This window comes from Filicampus tigris, chromosome 11, assembly GCF_054856515.1.
Source record: "Filicampus tigris isolate MCC_2025a chromosome 11, RoL_Ftig_1.0, whole genome shotgun sequence".
Taxonomy (NCBI): Eukaryota; Metazoa; Chordata; class Actinopteri; order Syngnathiformes; family Syngnathidae; genus Filicampus; species Filicampus tigris.
In genome coordinates this window covers 5828243-5856222 of record NC_141227.1, presented here as the reverse complement: position 1 = coordinate 5856222, position 27980 = coordinate 5828243, and the positions used below count along the sequence as shown (strand labels likewise).

Below are 27980 nucleotides of genomic sequence, written 5' to 3'. Positions count from 1 at the left end.
CAGACGTTGCAGCGCGCTGCATTGCACGCCGACGTAATTCCCACAAACGCCTGCAGAGTTGTAGTTTCCAATAAAAGGCTCCTAACAGCGCCGGGCGCGTGTTCAACTAATAGCCTTGAGGAATTCCTATTACTTTTGGAAGATTTATTTTTGAAAGATTGGGATAGCTTGAATGATTTCAAACGGAAATGGTAACTTGCAAGGAGTAATTCCGGTTCAATGGGAAGGTTTTGAACTGTTCTCTGGAAAGTGACCATTGTTGTAATCAGGTCGGGGCTGTTATTATTTCTTCTTGCTGACCTTCTTAGTTTCTTACAGCTTCGCAGCAGGAATAGAGCACATCTATTTAGAGTGTCATGAAAGAAATGTCAAGGTAAGTCAAATTATTAAATCTATCTCCTAGCAGTGGCCATTTTTTCGCGTTTAACAGTCATAAAGAATAGGCTAAAAGCTAGCTTTAGCATAGCTAACTGTCATAACAAGGCCTGTAGCTATCGATTGTTGGCTAGGCCGTTACGTTATGGTTTCTCCAAGTATTGTCTAAGTCGGACCACACTGTGAAGCGGTTTCACATGGAAATTTGCTCCGACAAAATGTCGAATGTTACAATCGGTCTGAAATGTGGTTAACAAATTATTTCCACCTTAACAGGAAGCTAACGTTCACGCTCATGCTAAATTAGCCCGCTCGCGTTTCCAACCTGTTAGCAAGCTCTTTGCTAACGCTCTCTTTGAAGCCAATGCTGAAGTCGAAGAAGTCTTCAACGTCCTTGGAATGCGTGATATTTGCATGTCTCGTTAAGTGTAGCACATATTAATTTGGCAGGGGTGGATGCTTCACGGTAAAGTTTGCTGCAACTTGTCGAAGTTGTAAATGTCACGCCAAAATGTTTAGAAAGTAATCTACGACTTGAATGAGCTCTGCTTGTTTCATGGGAATGATGGTCAAGTTGTTGGTTCGTCTCATGTATAAGTGTGACTAAGTGTGTGAAATGGAAAGTTTGACAATATACAGTAGGTGCATGGCAATCCTCATCAACCCTACTAAACCTTGAACTCGTATCTGCAGATAGTATTGTTTGGGTGCTGCACTATTTGAGTTCCAACATTGTCACTTCATGAAAACTGGAAATCATTATTTTAAGTATCACACGTGTGTAAAGTGTAGAGACTTTGAATGACCAACATATTTACAATAATATTTGACTGTCCGTCCGTATTATTATTATTATGTATTTATTTATTTATTTGGTAATTCTGTTTTCTAATACCTTGCAGCAACATGCCTGGAGGGCAACAGCCTCAGAAACACTATGGCATTACATCTGCCATTAGCCTTGCACCCCCAAGAGACATAGACCACCAGTATACCAAGAAGCTCTGCGATGCTATGAAGCCATTTGGAGTGTTTGAAGATGAAGAGGAATTAAATCACAGGTAAGTGTATGCATTCTATTTACATCTCTCTTGAGTAATATTTGTATGAGTGGATCTGAATTCATCTTGTTTTTGTAGTGCTGCTATTCAATTAAAGAGGTGGGGAAAACTGTATCTAAAGTATTTAGTAAAATGACCCATCGCCTTACTCTCTTTTCAGACTTGCTGTTCTGGGAAAATTGAATAACTTTGTCAAAGAATGGATCGCAGAGATCAGTGAATTAAAGGTAGGTTGGATGACACAAGACTACCGTACACGGAGGGATGCGACCAGGCTTAATTTACCTATTAGTTTGGGCAGTGAGTGTGTTTCTGCAAATAGTTTTTGTTAGTTGCCAACCGTCTGCAAATAGTTTGGTGCCATACCACATATTGAAATGCAAGTACCGTATTTTCACGACTATAAGGCGCACTTAAAAGTCTAAAATTTTCTCCAAAATGGACTTATAATGCGGCGCCCCTTATGTGTGCACTGAGTTCCAAAATCTGTGAATATTATGTGACTTTATTGAGCGCTGCGTTTGACTGACTGTGAGCATTTGCTGCCAACTCGGTGGTTGTATAGAGAAAAGGTGGACATGAGTGAGGACACAATGCGGACGTTAAAGGGAGAAGGGTGGGCGTGACAGAGGACGCTAAAGGCACGCCCCGTGTTCGATAGCTTCTTATTGACTGTAATAGGCGACGTGGCTCGAACGTAATGTGCTCTTTTCGCCCCCGGGTGTCAGCCAGAACACAAGGAGCGAAGATGTGGTTTCGGGAGTTTATTCCTTTTCAATGTAAAATACAACAACAACACGTCCTCAAACAATGCGTGATACAGACTAATAAATGGAGCGCAACAATTAAGTATGCGTCTCTCGGCGCGTATTGCACTTGCGAGAGTTAGGTACAATGACGCAACTCTACTAATAACGCAAATACAAAGAACATAACATCAAAACAACCTCCGGAACCTTTCTAGCACCCCCAGTAGGTATATAGTGCCGGTATATGCATTCATCGTGCATAACAACATTGAAAATGGCCCCCACGAAGAGACACGCCTACGAAGCACAGTTCAAATTGTAAGCTATCAGCTACGCGCAGGAACATGGAAATTGAGCAGCCGTGAGGGAATTTAGGATAAACGAATCACCTATGGTGATTTTTGAGCGGAAGATGCTGCCTAAAGAAAAGTTTCCAGCCGGAGTCATCATCAAGGCCAATCAAAAGGGCTGGATGGACGAAGAGAAAATGAGAGAGTGGCTGACTGAGGTGTACACAAAGAGACCGAATTTTTTTTTTCCCACACGTCACCGTCGCTGTTGAGCTGTGACTCCATGCGCGCCCATCTCACAGCCGCTGTGAAAAACCAAGTGAAGCAAATGAACTCAGAGTTGCCATTATTCCCGGAGGCTTAACAAAGGAACTCCAACCACCGGACATCGGTGTAAATAGGGCGTTCAAAGTTAAGTTGCGAGTGGCGTGGGAGCGATGGATGACGGATGGCGAACACAGCTTCACAAAGACTGGGAGGCAGCGCCGGGCAAGTTACGCCACAATTTGTGAATGGATTGTGGATGCTTGGGCTAAAGTGTCTGCTTGAGCTGTTGTGCGAGCTTTCGCAAAAGCCGGCATCGTTTCTGAGGAGCCGCACGGCAACGAGACTGACTCAGACAATGACGAAAGCGAACCTGACGTGTTTAAAGGAGATCTTGCCCAGCTGTTCGTTTCGGATACCGAAAATGAGGACTTTGATGGATTTGTGGAGGACAGTTAATCACTGACAATTATGTGAGTACATTGTTAAATGTTTCAATAAAAAACAACCAAACTCAGTTTTGCTCCCGCTGCCTTTTTTAAAAACATACGTTAGCATGCTTGCTAGCATATGTTTTAGCATGCATGAATGCTACTGTGTGTTTTAAGCTATCGTACGTTTTACCATGCCTGCGCCCAATAATACGGTGCGCCTTTATGTATGTGTTGAATACAGAAATAGCACCCGTAACTGAGACAGCGCCTTTTGGTCGCGAAAATACGGTAAATGTTGTTGCGTTATGTGCGGCGTTTCTATGGCCCGATGCAACAGCACAGACAGCCAATGAAAATGCAAGCACATGATCTTTCACAGCAAAAATGGTCAACAATTGCAAGAAACAGGATGAGTTGACAGAATTTGGTGTGACCAGTTGTGTTTGTTTGTAGTGTTCTCTCTTTGTATCCTCCACCAACGGAGAAATAAGACTATGGGGGCCAGGGAAAACAGATTATTCCTTGCCCATTGCGCCATATTTGTGGTTCAGTAAAAGAATATAGTTGGCGCTTTAAAACACTTTCCTGATAAGAATGCCAAGGGTCGCAACTTTTTGTTGCATCAATTTTGGGATCTTCTTGAGCTGAGCGACAGTCAATTGCTGCTGTAATTTGTTTGAGATTGTCTAGTTAAATCTAAAGTGGTTTCACTCAGTGTGCGGTGGGTTTAAAGATACTCCAGGAAATTTTTTTGCTAGTAGAGGGAAATTAAATCCTGTTGTCTTTTCAACAGAACCTTCCTCCCTCGGCTATAAGCAGTGTTGGGGGCAAGATATTTACATTTGGTTCATATCGTCTTGGAGTGCACACGAAAGGTATGGCATGTCACACATTATAACTTCAGTTATAGTTTTCACGTTTTAAAAACTTTGATCTGCTTTGGGGAATAAGTGTGAAACTGGTAACAATTGTCTCATTATGAACAGACAAACATACAACAAATCTTAACTCATTCACTGCCATTGACGACACATAGCTGAAAACCCCCAGGAATGGTTAATAGCAAAATATTGGACCATTTTTGAAGTGGTCTTCTATGAAAAAATCCTAACTCTTACTAAACATTTGTGAAACGAGCTGAAACATGCAATCCGGAGAAAGGCACCCTTTAAACCTGAGACAACTGGAGCGATGTGCTTACGAAAATTTACTATAACAGAAATCGTTTTATTGCAGTGTCCTCAAAGGGTTGTGTAAAATATTAAGCAATTATTAAGTAAACAAACCATGTATAAAAAAAAACGGAAATTGATCAGTTACGCCAACCATATGAGATGTATTTGCATTTATTTATTTTGAACCGTAGAGTGATGAATTTTGAGGTCTACACAATGATAGGTCTCAAAATAACTTGTTTTTGTTACTTAGCTTTGCTAAGGGACTTTATTTGTAATTTTTAAAATTGATTTCAGAAATTATTTAATAGAAGAATAAGTTGAAGAAAAATAGAAGAAATGTTAACATGACAATGCAAAATTTAAATGAAAAACAGAAAAAATAAATCAGATTCTTTCTGCCTCTTTTTACAGGAAATAGCCGTTGAATGTTACTTAGCTTTGCTAAGGGACTATATTTGTAATTTTTAAAATTGATTTCAGAAATTATTTAATAGAAGAAAAATAGAAGAAATGTTAACATGACAATGCAAAATTTAAATGAACAACAGAAAAAATAAATCAGGTTCTTTCTGCCTCTTTTTACAGGAAATAGCCGTTGAATGTGAAAATGTGCCTTTTCACATTAAAAAAAAAAAACCTTCCATTTTTTTTTTTACACTTAAATTTATCATATCAGTTTCAGTCTCCATTTGAAGCAAACGTATGAAAATTACTACAATTTACTGTACATTCTCTCTTACATTTATGTAAATTATAGGGATATCGCAATATTAAAATTGCCACGATATATTGTCGTCGTCATGCCCCAATATTAATAGCAGCAAATCTGCTTAAAAGCCCAAGTTGTTTTCCATTTGTGCAGTTCCAGTGCCCTCTGGCGGTTAGTTTATTAGTGCAGTTTAATTTGATGCCACGCACGGTGGTCGACTGGTTAGCACGTCCGCCTCACAGTTCAGAGGTCGTGGGTTCGATCCCGGCTCCGGCCTCCCTGTGTGGAGTTTGCATGTTCTCCCCGTGCCTGCGTGGGTTTTCTCCGGGCACTCCGGTTTCCTCCCACGTTCCAAAAACATGCATGGTAAGTTGATTGGATACTCTAAATTGCCCCTAGGTGTGATTGTGAGTGCGGATGTTTGTCTCTGTGTGCCCTGCGATTGGCTGGCAACCAGTTCAGGGTGTCCCCCGCCTACTGCCCAAAGACAGCTGGGATAGGCTCCAGCACGCCCCGCGACCCTTGTGAGGAGAAGCGGTACAGATAATGGATGGATGGATGAATTTGATGCCACCTACTGTATGTTTAAGACCCGCGCTAATCGCCAGTAGAGCGCATGACTGGCCAAGCCTATTTCTTTGTTAATCCTGTTATGTACAAAAACAGAATATTGTGATGCCTTTTTTATGTTTTTTTTTTTTAAATTTATTTCTTTATTTTTAACAGTATCATGAGCTTTTATACAGTATCGGGAGCTTTTCATATATCGCAGACCTCCCCACAATATTGTGACGAATGCCTTATCGCGAGGTTCATATCGTGATATCGTATCGTGACATTTGGATATCGTGACATCCCTAGTGAATTAATGTTAAAGTTAATACACTTTTGGTTGGATTGTTTTTTTCTACATGCAGTATTACATATTTATGTGTATGACAGAAAGCAAGTGATAGTCCTTGCTTTATTGAGCTAGTTAAAAAAAAAAACTTAAGGTTTGCCGTCCTCACATAGCACCTTTAACGTCCTTACGTTATTCGAATAATAGCTTTTAATGTTGTCATACTTGTAAATGTTAATGTTCATAGTAAATATTGCCCTGTGAAGCTTGAATTGCGGGGAAAAAAATTGTGAATTGAAATCACAATTTTGTCAGTAAAATCGCAATCTTTTCCTAAAATCGTTCAGCCCTACGCTGCAGTATTCCAAAGTTTCATCAAATTTAAATGACAGCATGAAATCCATGTCATTCTTTGGCTGATGGATTCTTTTGAAATTACTTTGCACATCATGGTTTCTGACTATTAACAAATTACTTAAAACGAATGGCACTGATCAGATGGTGCTCATTGCAGGAGCTGATATTGATGCCCTATGTGTGGCTCCTCGTCATGTAGAAAGGAGTGACTTTTTTCAGTCTTTCTTTGAGAAAATTAAACAGCATGAAGAGATCAAGGACCTAAGGGTAAGTCATGTTGTATGTTGTCAATATTGTAACATGTATTTGTGTCGAATGTAGAAATGCAAAAAGTCCTTTCAAGCTTAACCTTGTTTTGTTTTTGTTTTTTTTAAATATGGTCCATACTTTTAGCTTAACCCATTAAGGCCGGGAGCGCAAAACCGTGTTTCTACCGCTAAAGCCAGCAGCGATGTTGCGTCTTTCTACCCTTAAAGCCGGGATAGTGTTTACGTTATTTTCTTTTCCTTTTTTAATTTTTTTTTTATCAAATTCTCGGTCTCTTAGCCAATGAAATTTATCAGAATATACACGTGACGGTGTCATGACCCCTTTGAGGATGTCATGGAATTTTTTCGACCATAATGGCGGACACGCAGACGATCGCAGGAGCTCTGAAATGAGTAACAGCAGTGATCAAGATGAGGCGTTTGTGGACTTTGAAACAGTGGAACCAGTCAAACGTGACATATGGTTAAGATATATGTTTGTAGACAATGAGGATATCGACATCTTTGTAACTGAATAGAGCGGGGGTCTCAAACTCCGGTCCTTGAGGGCCGCTTTCCTGCATGTTTTTGAGGTTATTTTCCTGCAACACGCCTGATTAAAATGATAGGAATTGTTACCAGGCCCCTGCAGAACTTTGGGTGGGTTTGCAGGTAAGAAACTTCTAAAAGTGGGAATGTTGGAAAGCAGCCCTCGGGGACTGGAGTTTAAGACCCCTGGAATAGAGGATGGTGATTACCACTCAATTTTTTTATATTAAAAAGCCAACACTCGCTGCTCTTGCACTGACACTTTATTTTTACATCCTCGATTGAAACAGTAAAGATGAATATACTCTGGCCTGTGTGAAAGCCACGTGTCTAAACTCTGAAATTCTTTTGTAAGGATGTTTGTATCTGCTACAGGGGCACAGATATGAATTATTTTGTAAGTGTTGGATTGTTGGAGTGTGATTTTGTAGTCGCCCATAGGTTTTGGGGAGATGTTGAGCCAGGCGCTTTATGCCTTAATGGGTTAATAGGACAATTGCGTAAAGTCATTTTTGATGTTTTTTTTGTAAAACAAGGAAAAAAAGTTGACAGTTTATCATTTGCTGTGATCCAAACTTTTTCGATTACCTTGGCCTCAATGACTGAAATTCTACTGACATGCACACAATTTTTAGTCAGCACATTAGTATTTTTGCATTGCTGTTGTGGCAGTAAGTTAAAAACGACCTGCACAAGCTAACAATTTGTTACTTGGGCCTGCTGTTAATTTTTCAGTCACAGGAATAAAATAAATCCCTGAAGTTTGTAATATTGTAACAGAATAGAAAGAACAGGAAGAGATGATAAAAGGGGATACATGTCAAATGTGAAGTTTACCATGTACATTTACTTTGTTGGAATCAGTTTGTAATCATGGCTTTCTTGTCGTTTTTTTTAAAGGCTGTTGAGGATGCTTTTGTTCCTGTTATAAAATTCAAATTTGATGGAATAGAGGTAAGTTACATAAAGTATTCAAGTAAAACTGCATTTGAGGAAAATTGTGTTGTTCATAGAATATACTGTATGTACTTATTTACAGAAATTAGTAGGGATGTCACAATATCGTGATATTAAAATTGCCACGCTATATCGTCATCATTTCACGATAATTACTAGCAGCAACTCTGTTTAAAAGCCCAAGTTGTTTTCCATTTGTGGAGTCCCAGCACCCTCTGGTGGTCAGTTTATTAGTGCGGTTTAATTTGAGGCATGACTGGCCAAGCCTGTTTCTTTGTGAATGCTGTTGTCTACAAAAACATAATACAGTAATGTGATGTTTAGAGCTCTTACAGTATTGTGAGCTTTTTATATATCGCCAACCTCTCCACAAAATTGTGATGATTATCGTATTGTGAGGTTCATATAATATTATCGGATCGTGACATTTGGATATCGTGACATCCCTAGAACTTAGTTATTTACATTTGAGTGAATACCTATTATTATATGATAGTAGAGCAATTATTTACATTCAGGTATTGCACAGTTTGTTTTTAACCGTACAATATTGCACATATATATTGTGTTCAGTATGCACCTTTAGTGTCAGTTATGGGCATGACCTCCTATATGATCTGGAACAGGCGTTTTGTTTACATTGTAACTGTTCGTGCGAGTCCACTTCCTGTCACAAAGACTTAAACAATTTGGGAATTCCATTTGCCGCAGCTTAAAACATTATTATACTACTTCTTATTAATATAGCGAGGTAGGAGGATGACAAAGTGGCCAGCGACAACATAGTTGTATGTTTAGCCACTATCTGAACTCTGTCGCTTCAGACAGTAAGACAATGGCTAGGTTCACACCGCAGGTCTGAATGCTCAATTGAGATATTTTTTAAAAATCCAATTATTATTTTTTTGTGTACGCGCTCATATTACATTCTAAATGCGACCTTGGTCTTGTCTGCTGTATGAATACATGCATCACCAAAGTGACGACGTCACTCCCGACGTTGTGTTTGCGGCATTAAATTTGGTCCAGCATGTCGAGGCATTTATACAGTGAAGCATTTATTCAGTGTAGGAAGTACAAATAAATACAGTATTTGGGGGAAATCACAAGGCGACGCTTTAATATCTCATTTCATGGAGACATTACTAATGATGACATCACGTCATAACCGTGTGTAAAAAGTTAATCGATCTGAACCGTGGCTGAATTACTACTATCACCATAAATGTCCACTTTTATGCTTCATGTTTCAAGTGGGATTAAATTAAAGTAAAATATAAAGTCAATAGTGTTACTTAAAGTAACTTTGCAGATTCGATCGCCCTGTTTTTTTAGCACTAATGGCACTGCGGCATCAGCGCATAGTATCTAATATGTTTGATGATTTTGGAGCTCAGGCCCCATCGCCGCTAAGTGTGCAGGGCATAAGAGTCAACCGCAGATGGCTATTATCCACTGCATATCGTTGCTCTCCTGTGAAAAACACTCATTTTAGGTCCCTAGTCTATAAGGACAAGGACACAGGACAAGGAGATAAAATATCTCTTGGGCTTTGAGATCACTTTACTCTGACTTGGAGGTCACCATCTTGACTTGGTCATATGATCCCAAGCACGTGAAAAATGCAACTTAGTGTGCGGAGAACTGCACAATTGGCTCTCGAGAATAGTCCATATCGATAATTTCGATTTTTTTTAACATATATTTTTATAATATCTAAATATCGCAATATGTATCGGATTGCAACCCAATATCAGGGTCCGTATTGGATCGGGACAAAAGTATATCGTCCCAGCCCTTTATTTTATTTTTTCTTTTCACTATAAGCTTTTACTTATATGGTATACATATTCTTGACCTATTTGACTGCTTTTCATGTCATCCATTGTTGATATTGGCAATAATTTGCACCATTACTGTCAAGCAAATATGTTCATTTAATTGCTAGTTACTCAATCTGCTGCTTTGTATGCGGGCGTGTGTGTGTGTGGGGTGTGTGTCTCCTCTTCTCTCATCCGCTCCCAGCTAGGCGATTGGCTCATCGAATTGTTAACAAAATAATTCACACTAGTTATTTTTGAGAGGAGTGTTAGAAATGCATCACAACCTGTCGCTCTTTAAACTGGTGGTATAACTAGATGTCGGTCAGTGAGGTGCTTGGCCAGATTGGACGTGCTCCCACGTCGAGCCACGGTAGTTTTAAAACAAGCCTTACACGTGGGCTCTGTCTTGTTGATTGACTTCCCATGGCTGTCGGCGATGTAAGCAAAATAAAAGTTCCATATGACACTTTGCACGTCATGCTTTTCAACGAGGAGCAGAGGTGCAGCGCGCGCTTCACTGATTGAGGCCGCCTTCTTCACACGCAGAAGGTGTCCTACTTTAGGCATTTCTCACGTCGGTAGATGGCCGGCTTTGCACGTATGTATACTTGCCTTTAAGACAGAGGAGTGAGCTGCGTGTTATTTGTATTTATTTATTTTTTTAAATACCGGTGTATTGAGCCGTTTTTTACGCCGAAAAATCACGTTCCGATACCAGTATCCTGTGCAACACTAATTCGTTGTTGTCAGTTTAGTGACGTTACATATTTCTATTGTGTCCTTCTTAATACCGGTATTATCAGGAATATTGGCCAATCCAAAACTGTATTTGAAGTTACAAAAATCTGGTATTTTAGAATGGTTAGGTTGGGTTGATTAAAAACAATCTTTATTTTTTTACTCTTCTCTTTTTCTTATCAGATTGACCTGCTTTTTGCCAGACTGGCGTTACAATCCATTCCAGACAACCTAGACCTCCGGGGGGATTCCATCCTAAGAAATCTAGACATTCGTTGCATTCGAAGTCTTAATGGTAAACCACATTTTTACCTACCCATCCTGACAATGACCTTAGTTACTGCCTGAATTCTGATGTAAGTGTGGGAAGTACATATGCCTTTATCAGTGTACAAAGGTACTTCAACTAAGCAATTCAAGTTTTTCTAGGTTCCTATTGTATCATGTATCAAACAATTGTATTGTTTTTATACATTACAATACTGTAAAGTGATAGTTTTTTTAATTTGAGGAAAAAAAAGCATTACAGATTTTTGGGTACAATACTGTAAAGTGATAGTTTTTTTAATTTGAGAAAAAAAAAGCATTACAGATTTTTGGGTGGTTTTTTTGTCCTCAAATTAAACTTATGGCGCTTTTCCACTGCCCGTTTTCACAAGGAGCCGGCTGATATTGCTTGGTCCCGAATGGTCGCTTTTCCATTAGACTTTTCTGGGCCGATCGGCTACATTGGAACTGTTTTTTTGCGGCCGAGCGGTTATACTAGTTTACATGCAGTCAATAACGCTTTCAAAACCCAAATATTGACAGTATTCGGGTTACATGCTCACAAAAACCCGAATATGTTACCTGCTTTGAACGGGGCATTGGTTTGTGTTCTGCGCATGCTATCCGCCAAGAATCTTGGTTCCGGCAGTACTTGTATGCGCAGCACCCCCCTTACTCGCCGTAGTGAGCCTAACTAGAATACACAGATTTTTCTGCAGCGTTTTCATGTCATTTTCTGTTTCTATGGTGAAAATTACACATTTGGATATAGATACACATATCGTCGCTGTCATGTGAATAACACTGATCTCCATTTTTTTTTTACATTTTCTTATTTATACTTGAATCATGTTTCCGCGTTACAGAAATCACATTGAAGTGAAAATTTTAAAAATTTCCAAAATTGGAGTGTGTTTTTCACAGGCCAGCGACGATATGTGTTTATAAGTCAATGTGTCTGGCGTGCAACTCGCTGGAAATACACAAGCAGAGGTAAACAAACATGGCGAAACTTGCCACACGGAGCACACTTTTGGTGCGAGGAGGAAAATGACTGCTTTCTTCCTGTGGTGAGTGACTTGAATATAATGTGTTTTATTGAGAGTAGAAAGAAAGAAGTGGAAGTGACGTCAAATGGCGTCATGACGTTACCCGTGCATCGACTGTTTTGCTGGGGATATTCCAATTGATCACAACTACCATGTTTACAGGAGTAACTCTGTCCACTCACGCATGTAAGCGGCTTATCCGGAATCTTTCAGAAACCAGAATTTTGATCTTTAAGCCGAATACTGACTCCATTTAAACGTAGTCAACCGCTTTTCAGAACCATCTCTGAGGTGGTTCTGAAACGCTGATCATGTTGGGCCGTGTCTATTGTCCGACATCGATGCAGCAACTCCGCTACACATACCCATGTCCTGGTTTTACACGAACGAGACAGAGCCACCTGCCTGACGTCGCCAGTATACACAACAAACATTATAGTGTTTACCACAACAATGAGCCATATTTACAATTTCCTATGTACTACTGGATGACATATTTAAGCTTGGGGTAAAAAAAAAATCATGAACGTATGGACTGCTCACCAGTGAGGATGACAAACTGTTGATTGGAGAGGCAGCCAGATGATCGAGACTGATCTCCATTCAGAATGAACGAGCGCCTGCTACGAGCTTTGTTTGAAGCTCGCGAAATCACTATCGCACTATTTCTTCCATAATAAATTGTAAATATGGTTCACCGTTGATGTAAAACACAATGTGTACTATTTGTACACTGTATACATAGCCGGCTGCATGTCGCAGTCTTAAATCCGGAAATAGATTTTTCGTCTGTGAAAGCTTCTGTGTATTTGATGGGCTGTACTTTGCGACATCAACACATCATGCAACAGCTGTTTGGGGCTAATGGAAAAGCGTCATTAGTAAGTCAAGGTACCTATTTCATTGCTGTCCTGTAAATTTCTCTCTCACTCACTCAGTTTTGATTTTTTTTTTTCTCTCTTTCGCTTCCCCTAATTTCTGATTTCTTTTGTGATTACAGGTTGTCGAGTGACTGATGAAATACTGTACTTGGTGCCAAACAAAGAAAACTTCAGGTTGACCTTGAGAGCCATCAAACTTTGGGCAAAACGTAAGATTTGATTGTCAGGTTGATTGTGGGATTTTTTTAAAACATTTTTTATGCCATCTTTTTTTTCCCTATGTACTCCATTGCACCCATGTGATTATGTTGGCATAAATTGTCTGTTCATTGTAGAGCTGACTAGTCGAACACTGTATTAGTAGTTTTCATTTACAATTTGTACAACAGGTCGTGGGATCTATTCCAACATGCTGGGCTTTCTGGGTGGAGTGTCATGGGCTATGCTTGTAGCAAGGACTTGCCAACTCTACCCTAATGCTGTTGCTGCCACCCTTGTCCACAAATTCTTCTTAGTTTTCTCCAAATGGTGAGATTTATTGTTTCTTTCGCTTACATAGAGTTGTTCAAGAGACACTTCTGAACCATATGTACCAGTGTTCTGATTTGTGCCCGCCAATTAGAGAAGGTCTACTGAGGCCCCTAATCAGTTCAGATTACATTTAAATTTCCATTTTTGTCTGTCAAAATGTGAAATGTGAAAATATGTACCGGTGAACTTGTCTTTCTTCATTTGATGGTAGCATTTCACAGATTGTTATGCAATTACTGTACTGATTTTACATTTACAACTTGACAGATATGACGTTTCAAAATATTTTTTCCCACCCCCTTCAGGGAGTGGCCAAACCCTGTGCTTTTGAAACAACCTGAGGACAGTAATCTGAATCTACCTGTATGGGATCCTAGAGTGAGTATAATCCTTGAATGGTGCTGCCACTTGTGATCGGTGTTTTAAACCTTGAGTATGTAACTTATTTTGTTTTAAAAAAAAAAAAAAAGTAATTTCCACCCATATAAAGTTACTCAAAACAACTTTGTAGATTCGATTCCCTGCTGCCAGCAGTTTCCCTCTGCTTGCGCGGAGCACATTTTGGGCTCCGGATGACGTCAATGTCGGATATATGCGACCTGGCCGTTCAGACAGCGAACTCATTGGAAAAGATCGGATACGTATCCGATCTAGGACCACATATGAAAGCGACCCAGGACGCATTTGAAAAAATCGGAATTGGGCCGTTCAGACTGTCATAAAAAAGTCAGATACAGGTTGCATATGGGCAAAAAAATCCGATATGGGTCGCATTTGCTTGAGGTGTGAACCTAGCCTAAGTAATGACTATTTAAAAAGCAGCCTTCGCGATTAGAAAATCGCGCATTTTTTAGTCGCGCATTTTTTAGTCGCACATTTTTTAATCGCGATTATATTGCAAATATGTTTATTCGTTCAGCAACTGGATGCTAAAAGCTGCGTCTCACTGGGGCTGTGTAATATGACAGGTGTTTTGTTTTTGTCACCAGACAAACGTAAAACACTATGCAATACTGTATAGCATTGGGGTTGATTATACACCCCCCCACACACACACACACACACTCACACTCACACCACCACCACCTTCCCCACCCTCCTGAATTCACTTGTTGATTACTTGATGTCTGCTTTCCTTTTTTTTCGTTTTTAGGTGAACCCATCTGACAGATATCACCTGATGCCCATCATCACCCCAGCCTACCCCCAACAAAACTCCACATACAATGTCTCCACATCAACACGCACCATTATGAGCGAGGAGTTTAAATATGGTAACAGCTTTGACACTTAAATCATAACAAGCTCACATATTATTCCTTTTAATGAGTTATTTCATCATGGTTTGCAATTTATTTCTGTTGTGGTCAGGTCTCAGCGTCACAGATGAGATCCTTCAGGGAAAAGCTGAATGGCCGAAGCTCTTTGAGCCGCCTAATTTCTTCCAGAAGTACAAGTAAGTGTTGTTAGATCTCCTGTCCTCATTGAAATGTTAAAGCAAATGTCCTCAACATCGTAATATATAGCATTCATGTGTAATATAGTCACAAACCTATTTATTTTGTAATGAAATGACATTTTATACAATTGCCTCTGAAATGGAACTGAGCTAATGAAATATTTCTTAAATTTTCAAATGGAAGTGTGTTTGAAGAAGTTATCCTAAAGTTCCCGGGGATTAAAGTGTAAGTCAACGCAAACCTTTTTCTTTCAAGAATATGTTCTATGCAAGCCCACTAGTTGAAATAGGGCATTCTGATCAATATTGCGTTTCTGGAGTAAGAGTTTTAATGCACTCGTTTTTAGCCATCTGTGGGGGCGACCATTTTATCTTCTGTCGACTGAAAATGACATCACAACGGCTCACTACAACCAATCACTGCTCAGATTCAGACAACAGGTCAACCGTGATTGGTTGTTGTGAGAAGTTGTGGTGTCATTTTCAGTTGACAGAAGACAAAATGGCCGCCCCCACAGATGGCTAAAAACGAGTGGATTTTGCTGCTTAATTTATATTCCACAAACGCAAAATTAATCAGAATGCCGTGTTTCAACTAGTGGGCCACCAATTTCAAAATTCAAAATGCAAAATACATTCTTTGATATACTGTACAATTATACAATTTGGGGATAATAAATACTGTCTTTTACGGACCATTAGGTGCACTGTATTAATAGACACAATTAAAGCAGGGCAATATGTCAATATATATATTGTGAAAACAATTGAAAAAAAATCGTCACTATCATTTGTCATCTACAGCAAACTGCATGTAAAAAGAATGTCAAAAAAAGCTTATCTTGCTGAGCAAAAGCTTTCACTTATCAATCTTCTGCCACCAGGCGGCAGACTGAACAGCAATACAGTGGCACCTCTACTTACGAAATTAATTGGTTCTGGAAGAAATTTCTTAAGTAGAACATTTGTAAGTAGGGACGTGTTTTCCATGTAAATGCCCTAATCTGTTCCAAGTCCCCCAATATCTAGACATAAATGTTTTATAAAGCATAAAAATGCATCAAAACATGCAACAAATACAAACATGTTACAATTAGATTATTGCACAATGAACAAGAGTTTTTGCATAATGTAAAGAGTAAAGAATAAAAATGATGGTCGTTTACCTTTTAATTGCTGTCCTTATCGCTTTTTGCCATCTTTGGTTCATGTTCTCTCTCTGAAGTGGTTTTTGCCTGGTGTTTTGTAAAGAACTGATTTAATAACGTGGCGACTGTCGATACATTACGGTCCTATTCTTTGCCGAGATCGAACTCATTCCTTTTTCATACCTTTCTATTATCTCTTGCTTTGTTTGTATGGACAAAAAAAAACGATTTTCTCCTTTTTTTCTTTTCCTCGTTTATAATTCACGTAAAACGGAACACCTCGTGGCCCGAGGGGCGAATGACGAGGACGCTGCATAGACAGATCTATCACATATATATCTATCTACCTGTCTATCTACACACTTCTTGAAATTTCTTTCGTAACAAGAGGCAATATTTTCCTATTGAAGCGTTTCATAACATGAAAATTTCGTATGAAGAGACATTCATCAGTAGAGGTACCACTGTACAGGGAAATGAATCATATGTAGTCATCCTACATCACAAACTTACTGTGCAAAATAACAGTAACAAATACAATAAAATACTACTACTTTTAAATAAAATAAAACTTTTAAAAATGTTCACGAAAATGCTTATATTATGAACAAACATCCTTTATGTAAATGATCAGCAAAGCTATCATGTGAAGACTTATTTTTTTAGGCTGTAAAGTACCAAGGAGAACAAAGGTGAAAATTGTTTTTGGTTTTCATGATATTCAAGTGAGGAAAATGTGAAAATCAGTTAGGCTGTATGTAACGTCTAAGACGATTAAGCATAGCAATGAGTAGGGTTGTGCATCGATAACCGGGACCATTATTCCGGTTCTCCCGGAACAGCTTAGATCACATATGTCAAAGTCAAGGCTCGTGGGCCACATCAGCAAACTCAGTAGTTGCAGATTGCCCGTGTTTCACCACGTTTGTTGTTGTGTGTAAATGTTAAAAGGTGAGTTTAATCATTTAGGTTGGTGTCAGGTTACTGCTTCTTACTGCTATAATAGCCTAGATATGTTCTCGTGAGTGATGTCACGTTGATGAACACTAGTTAGTTATTTCGGCTAGTATGCTAACTATTCTAGTGATGAAACGTGTGAATGTATTTTATGTATTGTTTGACTGTTTAATTGCGTAATACACTGAATTGTAATGTTTAGGCATATTGTTAACTAATGGATGTCCATTGGATGATGTTGCTAGGTTATTCTTTGTCTGTGTTGTTGCGGACCACAATAAATAGACATGTCAAGTGGAATAGGGGCCTGTGTTTTCTGACAGGAGCACCCACATTCATACCTTGCCACGCGGAATAGGGGCCTGTGTTTTCTGACAGGAGCACCCACATTCATACCTTGCCACTCTAAAATAGTCAGCTTGGAGACATACCAATCATATGATCCTCTCCGTTTGACCTCACATTATGTACAGTTCATACAATCTTGCAGCCCGAGTCAACCACAAAATTGTTTCCAGTTTGGCAGGAGAAACGCAAACGTTCCGCTGATATTGTTTAACAAGACGGGCAGCGGCTTCTTCTCGGGTCATAAGCGGAAGTGACGTACGAGCTGCCTCGCAAAAGTAGCAGTAATGTACTTTTGTTTTATTTTTAATTTAGTAACTCCGAACACAACAGCCAGGGGGGTGACAAACATGGAGGCAAAGAAATATATTACAGAAATATAAAATGTGACATCATCAGTAGGCGCGAATGACCCGAGCCAATCTGGACATTTTAAAAAATGTCAATGAACTCAGTCCGTCCCTCGGCTTGTCGCAAATTTTTTTATTAGGCCCTCCGTCCATTAAAACCCCTGGTTTGGATTTTAGAATGTCGGTGCTAAGTTTCGATTCCTAGCCGCACAGAAGAAGCACAAAAAGTAGGCTGCGTCGGCAGCGACTCTGGCCGTGCGCCGGGCCCTTCCCACGGATATCCATAGCTGCGGTGGTCGCCGGGACACCGCGGCTGCAGCAGTCGCCCTTCGCGGTGTCGACGATCCTGGCCGGCCCGGGCCGGCTGGCTCATTCGGCCGACTCCTAGCCAGAGAACAGATGTGTCCGGACCCAAAGCCAGAATCGGTTAAGTACGTCTATTGCCAACATTGAGCCAACAAGTTCAACACACAAATGCACGTGTCCAGCTCACATTTAGCTTAAAGCATACACATCTGCAGCATATACATACATACTTTACATATACACATAAAGCATGGTTAGATAGACTGCTTAGATTAGACAGACCTTCCTTGCTTGCCTTAAAAATGCAGCGTTGTCATATATTTTCTTCCTAAAGAAAGACATTAGGTTATCCCATCAATTAGTGTTCAGTGTTAAATTAAAGAACAGAGAAGTTCATGTGATTTGTCCAAAAATCCAAAAATAACTAATTTGTTTTTTTCCTAAGAATCATAATCGAGAATCGCTAAGAACTGGAATCGAATCAAAGAATCTGAATCGGATCCAGAATCGTCTAAGTTCAAGCGATGCCCAACCCTAGCAATGAGACATCTAGGATGTACTTATCTGAGCTTTACATCTTGTGGTTTGTTCCACAGACATTACATCGTGTTGACAGCCAGTGCCTCCACAGAAGAAAATCATTTAGAATGGTAAGTGCCATTTGTGCATGTCCACAAGTGCATCATTACTACATTAAAACTTTTGGGTTCACCTTGAAATGTTGTGGATTTACAAATTCTACATTACAGTATATGCCATATTTCATTCAAATCTGATTCCTGAAGTCTATCTCAAATTGAAAGGCTGATACAACCCTTCAGTCTGGATATGTGTTTTCAGCTGGCAAATAGATGTTTTAGTTAGTGATTTGATTTGATTGCTGAAAGTCAAGTCAGAGTCCATCAGCACCCCAAGATTTCAGACTCCTGGTCGGTTATTGCGCCATTTAGAGCTGTAAATCCTTGTTGTGGCGTAAGGAAGCCACATATAAAACAAGCGATACGTCAGACATTAGTTGCCATGACTATTAATACTTCTTCCTTTTGGCGGTTGGAATATACGTTTGGTTCATTACACGAAGGTCGTGTAGTCTGAGAAGGCCATAAGTCACAGGATCAGCCAAACTATGATAAAAAGTGTGACTTATCGTCTGAAAAAGTACTGTTTATAGGTTTGGTTTACACACTATTAACTAATTTGAAAATGGGGTGAGACAAAAAGTTAAAAGTGTTTCTAGAAACAAACGTTTGTGTGTTAGATATTCTGGATCCATCAGTCCAGAATCTGATTCAAACAAAACACAATGCACTTTCCTGCAGGATTGGACTTGTTGAGTCAAAGATTCGAGTTTTGGTGGGAAACCTGGAGAGGAATGAGTATATTACCTTGGCTCATGTCAATCCCCAGTCCTTCCCTGGGTCCAAAGAAAACCGCAATGAGTGAGTAATGTTTTTGTTTTGTTTTTTTATCTTCTACTACAACACATATTTTTGCATGCATGAAGATAAACACTAATGAAGAAATATAAAATACAAAATGAAGTCTAGTTTTCTTTAAATATCTTGCAGGAATGACTTTGTGTCCATGTGGTTCATCGGGATCATTTTCAAGAAGGTGGAGAATGCGGAGAGCGTGAACATTGATCTTACATATGATATCCAGTCATTCACAGACACCGGTTGGTAGTCTCACAAACATACTTCTTTGCTTCAATTTAGCCTTTGCGCTTGTTCTTGTAATCCATTTCTGGTCACTGTAATTGTGCACTGCAATTGTGAAACCTTAAGTTCCCTTCATAATGAATATTGTCTTCATTGAAATATCACTATAAATAAATATACAGTGCTGTGAAAAAGTATTTGCCCCATCCTGATTTGTTTTTATTTGCATATTTATCACAGTATAAACTGCCTGTTCTGAATAGGCCAAGCGGCCCCACACGTCACTGCCTCCAACGTCGGTCATTGTTGTGATGATATTCTTTTTATCAAATACTATGCTGTTTTTACACCTGTTGTAACGGGCTGTACACCTTAACGAAAAGTTACAATTTTGTCTTGTCTCTCAATGGAATATTTTTGCAGCAGTCATGGGGGGTGGTGCGGGTTGTGGTCATCAAAATGTTTCTTGGCAAATATGAGAAGATCCCCTTTTTTTCTGCAGTGGTTTGGTCTTGGATCAGCCATGTTATTTTTGCCCAGTATCTTTCTGTTTGAGTCATCAGCTGAGACCTGAAGTTGATGTGGATTCTTTTGTGACCTCCTGAATGAGTTATTGGTTTCTTGAAGTAATTTTGGTTAGCCAACCACTCCTGTGAAGGTTCACAGCTGTTGGCAGTTTTCCTGATTTGCTCTGACCACCTCTGAAAATGTCTTCCAGATCGAGTTGAACCATTTTTTTCTCTTCTTTTATTCTTGAACTTCTTTGGTCAGCCTTCATTTAATCTGACTGCTATTATTAAAGTGAGATTTTTTTTGATTAAACAAATCTTGTGGTAATCAGGCCTGACATTAAAGTGTGATAAATAGGGGGAAAAAAAATTCCAAATCACCGAAGTGGCAAATACTTCACAGCACCGAACACTGTAGCCCTAACTGTAAGCTTCCAAAAATATTTGTTACAAAATCAGACATTTAATTTTCGCTGTCTTGGTTAGCGTGCAACCATTCAAGCCTTTCATGAATTAACCTTCACGTGACCTTAATGCTACCCGTTTTCTCTAGTGTATAGACAAGCCAACAACATCAACATGCTGAAAGATGGGATGAAGATTGAAGCGACTCATGTGAAGAAGAAGCAGCTCCATCAGTACCTTCCTGCTGAATTAGTGCAGAAGAAGAAGAGGGTGAGCCATTTTTTCGACACGGTGTCATTTTCCACTCTTAGTTGCTCACTTTATCCCCTTCTCCAGAGCATAGCGGAATTGAATCGTAGTTCAAATGGAGGGAGCTCGAAGAGGATCTCTCTGGACAGCAGTCACCTGGACAGCTCAAGAGACACGGACTCGGGGACTCCCTTCAGCTCCCCCACCAGCAAGCCCTCCAAGCCTACATCTGACACAGATGACGGGTAAAAGACTAATTGCTCCTAAATTTATCTTTGGGATTTGTTGAAAACCGTTCTTTATTTCTTGCCTTCAACATAATTTGTCCTGGAAACTTAGCCGTATGTTCCTTTTCCTCCGTAGTGTCAGCCCTCCCAAGCAGCTTTTTCTTGAGGCTTCCCCTGCAGCCAGCTCGGCACCCACTGCTAAAGACCAGTCCATGTCCAATCCTGTTCTTGTTTCTCGTGAGTCTTAATATTTCTAATGTAATACACAGTACCAGTCAAAGGTTTGAAGACATCTAATTGCGTGTTTTTCCTTTATTTAAAAATCTCCAGAATTGTAGATTAATACTTATTAAGTCATCGACATTATAAAGAAATATTGATGGAATTATTTGGTAAACAAAAATGTTAATCAAACCAGAATGTTTTTTTTTAACTTGGATTCTATGTATGCACCTTTTGCCCAGATAACTGCTTTGCACATAGTCAGCTTTATGATGTGTACGATACTTTGATCTAGAATGTCTTTCAATTCACAGCTCTGTGTAACCAAGAGTTACTGTGTTTTTCAGACCGTAACGCACACTTAGAATCCTTTAATTTTCTCAAATTAAAATCGATAGCGTCCCTTGTAACCTGCAGAGATGGGCATTCCGTCCCAGGAACAGAAAGGTCCATTCCGGACGCCCATTTTGTGGACGGAGGACGAGATGTTGGATTTTTTTTTTTAAAGGACGTACAGAACAAGGACGGAAGTGGGTTTTCGTCTGTCCCTGTAATCCTGTGGGTTCCCTGCAGTAACATTGCACAGGCATAGTCTGCCCTCTAGTGGTTTAACACATGCAATACTATGGATTATGCCACAGGAGTCAGGACCCCATTTCACTGATTGATAGAAACACGCCCAGCCTGTCTTGTGTGTGTAATACGGGATAAGTTATGTATTGGGCGTAGGAGAAAGGTGACTAGGAATTTTGTTTTCTTAACCAACTATTAACCCATTAAGCCAGGGAGCGCATAACCGCGTTTCTATCACTAGAGCAATTTTGAGCGCTGTTGCGTCATTCTACCTTTCAAGCCGGCACAGCGGACACGTCATGTCCTTTTTTAATCCAATTCTCCGTCCCTTAGCCAATTTAATGCATCAGAATATACACGTGACAGTGCATACCTCACCCCTTTGCATGCAAAGTATGTCCTTGTCTGGGACATCTCTCGAGCGTAAAAATCTCTGCCAGCGTCGACGTTACACTTAAACGACCCGGAAGTGGAAGTCTTTCGTTTCCTCCTAAAATAATGTTGCGTAATTATTTATTGCGAAATAACACAATGGAACCTTATTGCATTATAATACTAAAGTTTTGCAATAAAACGCGATAGTATTACGTTATAAAGCAATCTTAAATATTCTTGTGATGTCCCCTAGCGGGCTCCGGCCTAGTGGCCAACGGTGGTTGTGTTGGTAGCTAAATGCTATCTTGGTTAAACTGTTGTAATGTAAACAATTCATTCCACTCATGATGCTCCCAGCCGGTAAGTGGGTGTGCATAAGAAACATTTCTATTCTCTGGCTTTTGATCAGAGGCTCTTTTCTGGTGTCTATTGTACATTGTGTTTCATGTTAATTTATTGATTCCACTTGTAGTATTATTGCCTATTTATTTTTTGTATGTAAAGTGCTTTGTTACGAAATGCGCTATATAAATAAAAATGAATTGTATTGTATGTAGTCTTAGTGACACAGCTTGTGATTGACACACTTCCAATAGCTGCCGGGACAGACTGGCCAAATAACGGTTGGATAATAGTGAGTGCATTGACTTGTTTACAGCTGTTGAACTGTCAACCAAGATAGCATTTAGCATTATCCAAAGTAAAAACATAACCATCGTTCACCAGATTGACTTGCAATGATCAAAATTTGTCTGTTGGAGTGTCCCCTCTTCATCTCCGCTCAAAGCAACCCCTGTGTAGTTGCACGGCGAACAAAAATCAAGCAAGACTTGATAGTTTGTGTCCAGTATAATAGCGCTAAATCTTATCAAATATACCGTACAACTACAATAAACTATTTAGCATACAATGCTTCACAAAGATAATGCGCTTTATGACCCGCTGCAACCCTATGCATGGAAATTTTTAAAAATAGACACAGGCATTGTTTTTGTGCCTAATAGGGTGCTAATGGTCCTAAAAATACAGTAATTGCGTGAATTTCATGAAATCTTAATGTGTTTTAGACTACCGTATTTTCCGGGCTATAAGCCGCACCGTTATATAAGCTGCACCCACTATTTTTAGAACACGTTGGGGAAAAAATTAAATAAGCCGCACCTTTATATAAGCCGCACCTATCTATGTTGAAAACTTTTATATTTACTGCATTTACAGAACGATTATGAACTGTAAACGTACATGTGTGTACCTGAGCAGATTCTTTCCTATCAGTGCCTTTTAACACTGCAGCAACGTTGCTGATTAAAACAGAAAATAAACAATACTTATCTTCATTTCACTGCCGACTTCCGCTCCACTTTGTCAGCTAATGTCCACCAGACTCCACCTATTGTTCTACTACATTCTACATATGCACCTGTCTTGTTTTAAGTCAGCCAATCTAACACACGACGTGCTAAATCAACAATAGCATTTCACATGGAAACAACAGAACACACGTAACGTCAGCCAATCGCATTCATGTGCATTTCAGGGACCTCTAGGAAAACATAAAATCAAAGCATTACAGCTCCTAATGCAATAACCTAGTCTATGGCGCCCTCACCTGTTGAACTCCTCCACCTGCAGTCACATCCAGTTAATGGGAAATGTATTGTATTGAATTGTACTGTCATTCCGGTTAGAGCGCCCCGAGCGGTGGAAGAAAAATCCACAGAATAGCCTGGACTATAAACCGCATAGCTCAAAATCTAGGAAAAAAGTCGCGGCTTACGCCGGAAAATACGGTAGTTGAATTTAAAGGTGTTTCCAGACATTTGCCTGGCTCTGCATTTTATTTTCTGGTGAATAAAAATTACCAACATATAATTAAATAGCCCACAGATTTATCAAAATAAACCTGTGTGCCTGTGTTCCCCATTCAGAGCCAACAGACAAAGCAAAGACTCCTCCTCTTCCAGCCAGTAGCTCTGTTTCCACAACACCAAGTGGAAATGTGATGCCCAATGCTGCTAGCAGCCCCAAAGAGGAGCCAGACAACCTGGAGGACTCTGTCAATGGAGCAGCCAAGAGACCACAATCGCCTGTGCAAGAAGACCAGGCCAAGAGGCACAAAGACACAGAAGTAAGACCCCTTGAGCATGTGCATCTGCAAGACATTTAGTGTTAATTGTACCTTTGCCATCAGGTTGCCCCCAATGATGAGTCTACATTCAAGGAACCATTTCCACCATCGTCAGACACTCCTCGAGAAAAACCTAATATGGTAGCTCTTTACGCCTGTTATCCTTTTTTTCTCTTCTTCCGCCCAGCAGATTTAACATTATGGTTTTGCCTCTTCACAATTAGACTCCTGTCTCAGAATCAAAGGCTAAGCCCATTCCAACCATAGATACTCCAAGAACACAGGTGATGCCTGATTTCTGGGTAGTTGGTTTTGTAAGAAGCTGGGGCATATTGGATAAATGTTGTTGTCTCTGCCATCAGAGGCTTCCCAGCATGGAGTTGCCCGACGCATCCTCACCGCTGCCAGCCAGCAACAGCTGTCGTGTCGTTAAAAATTCCATCAAACTTGCCCTCAACCGCCACAAGTAAGTTTTAGATGACCAGCCAGTCCTAGCTTTAACAACAGTAAATTCAACGCTTGGTATGCGACCCCCCCCCCCCCCCCCCCCCCAAACTTACATCTGATCTGTTTGGATGATTTGCAGCATCACACCTCCTAAGGCCCCAGTATTTGAGGCCACCCTAACTCCTGAGGTGCCTCCGGTCAGTCAAGAAAGGGGCATGTACATTCCAGTTATCGGTTCCAGTGAGTGTCTCGCCTTCCTAGCTGCTAAACACTGAAGATGTGAATTTTCATAAAGGAAACCGTCAAAATGTTTCATTTAAGTGACATGACTCTGATTCTTTCTGTTGAGAAGGTCTTGTCAGCATTGGTTCCAGGGTCCTCGTATACGGCGCCCCTGACATCTGAGATTTTAAGTTTATGAACGCCACGTGATGACTAATTCTTTTTATCGGTTCTTTACATTTTCAATTGGCAATTGAAAAATGAGAAACAAAAAACAAATCGTATTAAAATATTTTTATCAAACAAAAAATGTTTTTCATATTTCAGTTCAGAAATGCTAAATTGAAAAACAGGCCACAGGACAGAGTTTGATTTTAATGATAATTAATGATGGTCGAGTTTTCGTGACCTGTAAATTTGGCCACGAGCAACAGTTAAGATACGTTAGCTTCCACGATGAGTCAGGACCATGACCACGATCCATCAAATGATCCATCAGCCATATGTGAACATAGACCATTATGCGCTTTTTCAGCATGGGTGGGCAATTAATTTTCCAAATGAGCTAAGTGAGAAATTGAAACAGTTGTTGATGGCCATGCTAACCTCAATTGTATTTGGTATTAATTCAAGAATGTATTTATATAAACCATTTAGGTATAATAAGTTCCTCCTATTTGGGTCAAGATGGTATGTTAGGAAATAATTAGGAAAAGGAAAATATTAAACAAACAAAAAAATCACACATTCTAATCATATTACCATTATATCACCTTTTATTTTTTGGTAGTCAATTGAAAAGCAAAGACTGAATGACATGGATTGAACTAGTTTGCGCAGCAGCGCAAGAAAACGTTACGGTATAAGATGGCAGTGGACTTGCTCTGTTCTACTTCCGCTTTAGGAAGGGAACTGAGGGCTAAACTGAGGTCGTTTTTGCTTGATTTGGCTAACAAAGGGCAATCAAGGATGAGAAGAGTCAAGTTACATCTGATAACCCATCAATTAACTATTGCTTTTATGTGCACATTTCCCTATGTAGAACATGTCTCATCCAAACACTCGACCCACTCCGTTGGCAGCTCCATCCCCACGTTAGTGAGTCGAGGAACAGACCCTCTCAATGGAGCAACCTCCAAGCGATCCCATTCGCCCACCCTGGAGGAGCAGGCCAAGAGGCTGAAAGAAACGGACAAGGCCAGAATCCACATAGCGTGAACTCCGCAATAGCGTCTGGATTTATGATTGCGCACAGGTGGGGGCTTTGTAGTCAGTAAGGTCAAACACACAGGTTGACTTCACACGTTCAGATGGGCCAGTTTTGGCTGTCACGTTGAAGGACAGACACCTCGTCTCCAGATCTCCAGCGGTTACAGAAAAACCAGTAAATAGGTGATTTGGTCCAACATGAGGTTGTCAGCACTCAGCAGCCAGAGTGCTTTTTACGCGACACTCAACTGAGATCTCAGACAGCAGCAGTTTTCTTTCCTTTCTTTTTTTAACGAACATCTCCCATTTTCCTTCTCTTACTTTTTTCTTTTGAGTTGTTTTAAAACAAAAATACCCCGATCATTTGTCTGACCTTCACCACACAGCGGATGTAAGTTGATTGCCTTCGTCCCAAACACAGATGTGTACAGTGTATGTTGTACATAACGTCTTTGTCTTAAGAAAAAAAAGCTAAGCTCACTGTCAAGTCTTTTGATGCTTCTATCATAGTTTTATCTAAAAAGGAAAAAAGTTTAAAAAAAAAAAAAAAAAATTAGCTTTTTTTTTTTCTTTGTGGCTTGTTCAAAAGTTGTTTCCGCCCTTAATTGTTGTTTTCAAACATTAGTTTAGATAAAGCAGCAATGATTTATTGAAAGTTTTGCTTGGATTTGACAGAAATCCCAACCATAGCTCATTGGATCACAAGGACCACTGAAAAGGATTCCAGGTGTGTATCAGTCTTTTAAGTGTGCAATTGTTTTTTCCCCCAAAAAACGGGCCTAGCAGCGCTTTTAAAAGTGCTTGTTACAGTTTAGTAACAGTCGGGGAAAATCAGGCTTTCGGAAGTGATGAAATTGTTCAGCTCTGGGAGAAGGTGGTTTGTCATTTTGCCATGAACTGAACAAAAACGTGTATTTTTTTTGGGGGGGGGGTTCGTTTTTTTTTTGTTTTTTTTTTTTCCTTTCCTGGTTTGCTTCAACCTGAGGGTTGATGGTGCGCTTAACAAAACAAAGCGACTGTGTTGCTCCTAAAGCTGCACTGCACTCAGTCACCATCCCGGCCGGCCCTTTGGGCTTTCGGAGGGCTACACACTCAACCGCTTCATAGCGCCCCAATCTGGAGCTGCCTTTTGACTTCCCTGCCAGTGAAGCAAAGGTTTGTGGTGCTTGGTGAAAACTGGTTCAAAGCTTTGCAAATTGTTTTGCTAGTTTGTGTGTATGCATGCGAGTGGTTGAGTGCGTGTGCGTGTGCGCATGTGCGTGCGTGCATGCATGCATATATGGTTGTTTTGGAGAGAGACAAAATTCCCTTTGTTTTGGGTAATAACCTTCTGCGCCTCCTGTGGAGGTTCTTAAAAGGCATCAGGAGACTCCCCCCTTTCCCCTGTCCAACACCCCATCTCGCCATTGCAATCTGACGCTGGGTGGGTTGCAGCACAAAAGGTGATGTGAACAACTCATGCTGCTGCATTTGTAACCAACAAGGAGCCTTCTTCCTCAGAGCAGGTACTGCTTTGACACTGGCTTTTTTGACACCATTTTTTCCAGCATCAGATTCCCATTCCCCAAAATGTACAGAGGTTTTTTGTTTGTTTTTTTTCAACGAAATATCACATGCTTCATTAATGGGGGTTTTCTTATGAATTAATTTATATTTGCATATTTGTACCATTTGATCTTTTTTTTAATAGCATTCATATTAGGTATTTTTGAACAAAAAAAACTGCACCACTCTGTTTCAGACAACTCTTTTTGCTGTTCAGAAACATTTAACAAAAAAGGTCATTTCGATGTTTGTTTCTAAAGTGTATTGAAAGGGTATTTTTGTATGTGTTATCACGTCATTTAAATGAATCTGTACAACCATTAAACCCCTAAAACGATACAA

At 39.9% G+C, this 27980-nt stretch overlaps 1 protein-coding gene across 1 annotated transcript; it reads left to right on the top strand.

Annotated features, from left to right (window-relative positions):
- The first annotated feature begins 25 nt into the window (after positions 1–25).
- papolg (poly(A) polymerase gamma) lies at positions 26–27980 on the top strand. The gene is made up of 24 exons (XM_086044418.1): positions 26–373; positions 1278–1436; positions 1597–1663; positions 3967–4048; positions 6416–6525; positions 7956–8009; positions 10757–10868; positions 12890–12979; positions 13160–13298; positions 13607–13679; positions 14455–14575; positions 14673–14757; positions 18463–18516; positions 19186–19305; positions 19435–19544; positions 20590–20711; positions 20778–20935; positions 21054–21154; positions 24016–24215; positions 24279–24356; positions 24440–24499; positions 24578–24681; positions 24802–24902; positions 25927–27980. Exons 1-24 carry the CDS (start codon positions 357–359, stop codon positions 26100–26102), a joined length of 2493 nt encoding a protein of 830 aa, XP_085900544.1. The 5' UTR covers positions 26–356; the 3' UTR covers positions 26103–27980.